This window comes from Rissa tridactyla, chromosome 1 (assembly GCF_028500815.1).
Source record: "Rissa tridactyla isolate bRisTri1 chromosome 1, bRisTri1.patW.cur.20221130, whole genome shotgun sequence".
NCBI lineage: Eukaryota > Metazoa > Chordata > Aves > Charadriiformes > Laridae > Rissa > Rissa tridactyla.
Window position 1 is genome coordinate 138,508,997 of NC_071466.1, and position 6,887 is coordinate 138,515,883.

The window sequence follows — 6,887 nt, forward strand, 5'->3', positions numbered from 1 at the left end:
GACTGCTTTTGTTTTCTTTCCCTGCTTGCAGAGATCTGAAATCCCTGCAGAGGTTTGGGGTTTTTTTGTTTTCTGGGTTTTTTTTGAGACATTTCTTCACCTAGTCCTTTCTCTGCTGAGAAGGCAGCAAGAGGCGATCCTGCCCTCCCACCACCAGCCCCCTCCCCTCCCCTCCCCTGGGAGCCCCCACTGTGCTGCCGGTGGGGTTGGGGTGCCGTGGGGTCAGGGTTCTGCTCTCCCCAGCATGTCCCGATGGAGGACAGCCCCCCCGCTAGCCCTGAGCTCGCCCCCAACCCTGGACCCCGGGGGTGGTGTGGGGGAGGGGGGCTGCGTCGCCGGAGCCTATCCCGGGAAAAATCAGAGCGGTGGGAGACTCGTGTCACAGGAATGAGTCACAAACGTAACCAGCCGCCACCATTCCTCAGGCCTCCCGGGCGAGCAACGGGCCGGGGTGGGTTTGTTTGGGAGGGGGACCGGGGACAACACACACAAATCCCGCCGGGCCCGGGCTTTGCGGAGGGAGGTGGCGGGGAGGGGGGAAGCACGGTGCCTTCCCACCCCTCTCCCCTCCACCGCCGGGGCTCGGCGGGGCCGCGGCCCGGCCCGTCCCGTCCCGTCCCGGCCGGTGCCACCTTTAGAGCCGGCGGCGGCGGCGGGGCAGGGCCGGGCCGACGGGGCGGCGCCCGCCGCCGTAACCAATGGCGCGGCCGGGCTGTTTAAATAGACTCGTCCTGTCAATCATTTTCTTCTTCGTCAGCCTCCCTTCAATCGCCATATTGGGCAACCGAGAAAAGGGCTCGTCTCCCCTTGTTTTTTTCCGTCTCGCTTTTACTACGCGGCGGCGGTGCGAGCGGCGGGGGCATCACCACCATCACCAGCAGCACCGCCACCACCACCACCAGCAGCACCGGCGGCGGGGCAGCGCGGAGCCGGGGCCGCGGAGGGCAGCGCCGCTGCCCGCTCCCCGCCGCGCACCGCTCCTCTCCACCCGCCCGCGGCTCCCCGCCGGCGGCGGCGGCGGCAGCGGGCGGCTCTCGGGGCTCATCCCCGGGCCGGCGCTTAATGCTCGGGCACCTCTTCGCCCCTTCTCCGCGGGCCGAGGGCGAGCGGGGCCGAGGCGGGGCCGGCGAGCGGGACAGCGGGGAGAGGAGGCGCGGAGCGAAGCCGCCGAGCGCCGAGGAATAAAAGGCGGAGGAGAAGAGGAGGAGGAGGCGGCTGGGGGGGAGAGCAGCGAGCAAAACAACCGCCGCCAGAAGAAAGAGGGTGGGGGGAGATGTCAAACGTCCGTATTTCTAATGGGAGCCCTACCCTGGAGCGCATGGAAGCCAGGCAGTCGGAGTACCCGAAGCCGTCAGCTTGCAGGAACCTCTTCGGGCCGGTGAATCACGAAGAGTTAAACAGGGACTTGAAGAAGCACCGCCAGGAGATGGAGGAGGCATGCCAGAGGAAGTGGAATTTCGATTTCCAGAATCACAAGCCGCTGGAAGGCAGGTACGAGTGGCAAGCCGTGGAGAAGGGGAGCTCGCCCGACTTCTACTTCAGACCCCCCAGGCTACTGAAAGCTGTCTGCAAGTCCGCTGGTCGCCAGAGCTTGGATGTAAACGGGAATTGCCAAACCGTGGTTTTTGTCGGTTCTCAGGGAATCTCAGAGGACACTCACTGTGTAGATCAAAAGACTGATGTTTCTGAAAATCAGACGGACTTTGCAGAGCAGTGCACTGGGCAGAGGAAAAGACCTGCCACCGATGGTAACGTACCCTTGCGAAAGCGGCAGCGCTTTTCTCCGCCAGCCCTGCCGGTCTCGGCGCCGGGGCTCTCGGCCCCTTCGCCGCTGCCACGCGTGGCCTGACTGCCGTGGGCCGTGCCCCGCCGGGCCACCGGCTCGCTGTACACCACCCTCCCGCCTCCTTTCGCCTAAAAAAGCCCAGGTGCTGTTCGCAGTCCCGGGGGGGGGGTCCCGCGTTAAATGGGAGCCGGTAGATGACTTGCAAGGAAGAGCACTTAGACGCGGATTATCTCCCCCCCCCTTCCCCCCCACGCCCCCGTCCCCTCTGCGGGGACCCGGCCTCCTGCCCAGGTGGGAGGAGGTTCGTAGCGCTCACGCGAAGCAAAAGAGCGACAGGGATTTTAGCCGAAAACAGGAAACTTGGATGTCTTACCTAGAGAGAAGCCCATCTCCCCTCCCCCTGCCCGCTTTCACGTAGCCGATGGCTGACATGGGGATCCGGGAATATTCCCCCCCCGGCTCCATTTACCCCTTCCCCCCCGCCCCCCAATGCCGAGCAAACATCTGGCAGGAAAATATTTTAATATCACTTCCCCCCTCCCCCTTGTTTTTAATTTTCCCCTCCTAGATTCCTCTCCTCAAAATAAAAGAGCCAACACAACAGAAGAAGAGGTTTCAGAAGACTCCCCCAGTGCCAGTTCAGTGGAGCAAACACCCAAGAAATCAAGCCCGAGAAGACATCAAACGTAAACCGTTTAGGTAGGTTCCCTTTAGGGTCTGGCGTTAGGATGCGACTAAAGCAAAGAAAGGGTGACCGAGTGGGTATCCCTCGTCTGTGAAGGCGGGGGGGAGGGGAGGGGGGGCTTAGAGCCGCTCTGGGCTGTCTGCGGGGTCTTTTCCCCGAGGAAGGGTGGCTTTTCCCAAGCGCTCGGGGATGGGTGTGTGGTGGAGGGTGGGGGTGGGACGCGCAGGGTTTGAAAAAGAACAAGGGCGAAGCGCCGAGCCCGGCTCCGCAGCGTCGCCCGGGCTGGGGCTGGGGCTGGGGCGGCGGCGGGAGCCCCCTCCGCGGTGGGACCGGCCCTGACATCCCTCCACCGGGACCGGAGGCAGGGAGGGCCCTGTCGCAAAGACCGTGCGGATGGAGGGACGGGGTTTCAAACGCGGCTGGTGGATCGTGTCAGATGATAAGGGATTTCGGGGGGGCTTCCCGTGTGTGTGTGTCCCGGTGCTTTTTCACCTACCATGTCAGCGTTGCCGTCGCACGTCGCGGCGACCTCCCAGCCCGGGAGATACAAGTGGAGAAGTTGGGTCTGAGGGGAATCCGGGCATTTTGCTTAAAGTCCGAGCTAGGCAAGGTCGTGGGTTTTTTTTTTTTTTCTTTTTTTTGTTCTTTTTTTTTTTTTTTTCTTCCCTCTCCCGGTTGTTTTGGTTTGGTTTTAGGCGCTGGCAAAGGGAAGAGAGCGGGTTAATGGGAGCTGGGCTGTGCTCCCCCCCCTCCTTCCTCCCCCCCCTCCCTTCTTGTTGTTGTTTTGTTTTAAGGCGAGGGCTGGGGCGGAGGGACTTGGTAAATTGCGCCGGCGGTTTCGCAGCCGAGGTTAAGGAGCGGGGTTTACAAACAGGAGATTTTATTTTTTTAATTTTTTTTAATTTTTTGCGATCGTGCAGGGGAAGGAAAAAAAAAAAAAAAGATTAAGCTGTAAAGCAGAAGTTGCAACAAATTAGTCCCTCTGGGGTGAGCCGTGGCGGAGCACGTCAGCAATGCGTGGCTATGCAAATGCCGCTACTACCGCCCGATTGTTTGGGGGGGGGGGGGGGGGGAGAGCCTCCGGGCGATGGAGGGGGGGAATTGCGGGGCCGAGCCCCGGGCCGGGGAGGAGGCATCCCGCAGCCCTCATTTTCCTTCGCCGAGGGGTGAAATGGGCCGAGGACCGTCTTGGCAAGGGGCGACCGGCAGCGCGGCCCTGGGTTTTGAGTTGGGGGGGGCGTCGGTTGGGCAGCGCCGGGGCCGCGCCCGGGCAGGGCCCGCCCGCCCTGGGGATGCGGCGTCGGTTTGAACCGGCTGCGCGGCGGATCGCGTTTCTTTTTTTTTTTTTTTTTTTTTGACGTTTTCTAATCGTCTTCTCCCTTCCCGTCTTTTTCTTTCTCCCCCCCCACCCCTCTCCCCGTTGCAGAGCGGAGGATGTGCGCGTCCTCCTTCATCGGGGCGATGAAGCGAGGAAGATGTAAAGTTGTAGTGGAAACGAAAATGCATATCGCCGATCTCCGTGGGATGGAGGTCCTGTACAAGCACTGAAAAAAAAAAAAAACCAACAAAAAACAAAAAAACAACAAACAACAAACCAACAGCAGCAAAACAAAAACAACCACAAAAAAAAAAGGCAAACAATAACACTAAAATTTTAGGCACTCTTAAAAGACCTGCCTCTAAAAGCATTGGATGTAGCATTGTGCAATTAGGTGTTTCCTTATTTGCTTCATTGTACTACCTGTGTATATAGTTTTTACCTTATGTAGCACATAAACCTTGTTGGGAGGGGGGAGGGAGTGGAAGAGGGTGACCGTTTGGAACTTGCTTTCACAATCTAGCAAGCAAAGAAATGTATGAAGAGAAGCAGTGTAGGTTTTTTATTACTTAAAGATGTATTGTCCCTTTAAGTGGGTCCACCATGTTTTTCTCCTTTTTTTTGGGGTTTTTTTTTTTTTTTATTTTTTGGATCTACCATCGTGGTAACCCCTGCTCAGAGCAGATTATTACAGGCCACTTGTGAAATTTCTTCCTACTGCATTAAGCTGAAGAGGTGGGAGCTGTGATGATTCCGTTATGTAGTAGCAAAAGTTCCCCCCCCCCCTTCCCCCTGACCTCAGATCCATATAGCAAATTCAAATGCCTGTAAAAGTGATGCGAAATCATCCTCTTGTTCCATTGCCTGATTTCCTCTTTGTGGTTTTTTTTTTGTGTGTGTGTTTTGATTTTATTTTTTTTTAATTAATATGGAGGGCTTTTGCTCTGAATCTTGAAGATTGTTGTTTTCTGATCTGACCCGCTTCCCCGAAGTGTTTGTGTGTGAGGGAAAAGGGATACTACATCTTTAAACAGTATTTCTACATTGCCTGTGTACCTGTATGTAAAAATAAAAAAAAAAAGTTTGAAGTGTACCTGTGTACATAACTCTGTAAAGACACTGAGAAATTATACTAACTTATTTATGTTAAAAGATTTTTTTTAATCTAGAAGACAATATTTTTCCCCATAAAGCCAAAGTGGCATGTTTTTGTGCATTTGTAAATGCTCTATTTGGTAGACTTTTTAGGTTTTTTTTTTTTTGTTTGGGTTTTTTTTTTTCCTTTTTCTGATAATTAATATGGCTGTGCTTAAAGGATTGCAGACTGAGCCAATTTAATATTTTTTTTTTTTGTAATGTGTGGGAAAAAAAATCCAGATTGATATTGTTTCACATCAAGCAATCAATAAAGAAAACTGCCATATATAAGAAATATGTTCTTCATTAGTGTGTGTTTCAACCTCCCTCAGCCTGGCACAGGAGGAAATAAGGCTCCTTCAAGAAATACCCGAAGGAAACTTGCTGTATCTCTTCCTCTGTCTCCAGCGCAGGTGAAAGTAAGGAATGCAGCTTGCTCTCTTCATCCTATCATTTCTCCTCCGCGATAATTGGGAATGATGTGCCCTCTTAATACAAGAGAGTGGAATTTTCTCTGTCACAATTTTTTTTTTTTTTTTTTTTTTTTTTTGAGAAAAATACGTAGCTCGAGGGGGATTTATCGCGCTTCGTTGGTTGACTCGTAACGCTTAAAACCCGAGCCCAAATTAGCACCTTCCTGGGCCAGACTGCTGCTCGTTCTGGATCAAGAGAGCCACCAAATCTCTGGGTTTGCCCCCCCACAACTCCCTCCGGGGGAGCCCGGGGGCAAGGTGCCGGTAACGATTCCCCCACCCGACGGCTTTGCGGGGAAACCCGGTGTTATCTTCTCCCACGGCAGCCTTTATTGGTAACAAAGATGGCGCCTCGCACACCCCTGTCCCAGCAGATGCTGGTGCAGGCACCGGCGCGGCAGCAGCCTCCTTTCCCCCCCCCCCGCCCCCTCCATCGCCACCATCCCGGCTGCTCCGCCCGCCCTCGCCACCGGGGATCTCCCGGGAGGGACCGCACCGCCGCCGCGTTATCCCCCGGTGGGCAGCAGCCGGGCGGGGATGCGCGGGGGTCGGTCACCGACGGAGACGGCGATGGCACCGGGGAAGAGGGGGGACGACGACGACGATCCCCGTGCTGCGGAGAGCCCGGGGTGGGGTGGGGTGGGGTGGGGGGGCTACCCGGCCCCGCAGCTTCCCCATCGCCGCGCCCGGGCGGCCGGCAAGGTGCGGACCCCCCTGCCCCTGAGACGCTCCCCTTCGCCCCCTCCCCGGGGCGATGCGGAGGACGGGCGTTTTCATCCCTAGGGCTTGCGAGAAATAAATAAATACGTAAATGAATAAAAAAAAAGGGCGGAGGGGGACACACAAACACACAACCCTGTGCGAGTCTCACCCGGCGCTCGCCCGGGTCCCCCCCTCCTCCCCGCCCCGGTGCAACGCGATCCTGTTGTTTATCCCGGCCGCGCCTGGGCTCGCCCTCGCTCTGAACCCCCCTTCCCCCGAAAACACGGGTTTGTGCTGCCCTTGCGCGGGGGAGGGACGGGGGAAAGGGAGCGACCCCCCGCCGCCTGACTCCCGGCACCCCGGCTCGGGCAGATGGCAGTCCGGGCTCGTCCCGGGGCCGAGGAGAAGGAACGGGCAGGGCCAGTGTTTGCCATGGACTTTTCCTCCTCCGGCTGCAAAGGATCGCTGAACACCCTGCCCTCCGCCCTCCCCCAGTTATCCCGGCCTCTCCCCCCTCCCCTTCCCCCAGTTTGACTCCAGGACGCCCCATGGGGGGGGGGTGGGGGGTGCGGGAGGTGTGTGCAATTCAGGCCGGTTAAACGTGAAAAACCCTCGCGAAATTTTAATTTTTTTTTTTTTTTTTTTTTAAAAAAGTTGGGTTTTCTTTTTTTCCAGCGCGAACAAAGTGATCATGATGGAAAATAAACAGCGGCGCCTCCCCGAGCCGGCCTATCCCCGCGGCCGCCGCAAGCCAAACCTCCCCTTGTGCAGCCGCCGCCGAGGCGG

General features: G+C 56.9%; 1 protein-coding gene across 1 annotated transcript; it reads left to right on the forward strand.

Moving 5' to 3' along the window:
* Positions 1 to 1,123: 1,123 nt before the first annotated feature.
* On the forward strand, positions 1,124 to 5,221 carry LOC128918286 (cyclin-dependent kinase inhibitor 1B-like). The gene is made up of 3 exons (XM_054222326.1): positions 1,124 to 1,748; positions 2,355 to 2,485; positions 3,898 to 5,221. Exons 1-2 carry the CDS (start codon positions 1,274 to 1,276, stop codon positions 2,474 to 2,476), a joined length of 597 nt encoding a protein of 198 aa, XP_054078301.1. The 5' UTR covers positions 1,124 to 1,273; the 3' UTR covers positions 2,477 to 2,485; positions 3,898 to 5,221.
* The last annotated feature ends 1,666 nt before the right edge of the window (positions 5,222 to 6,887 follow it).

Excerpts from the sequence above, each read along its gene's own strand:
- LOC128918286 (XM_054222326.1), top strand. The coding sequence starts at position 1,274 with ATGTCAAACGTCCGTATTTCTAATGGGAGCCCTACCCTGGAGCGCATG. Across the intron at positions 1,749-2,354 it reads GAAAAGACCTGCCACCGATG|ATTCCTCTCCTCAAAATAAA; the intron begins GTAACGTACCCT and ends TTCCCCTCCTAG.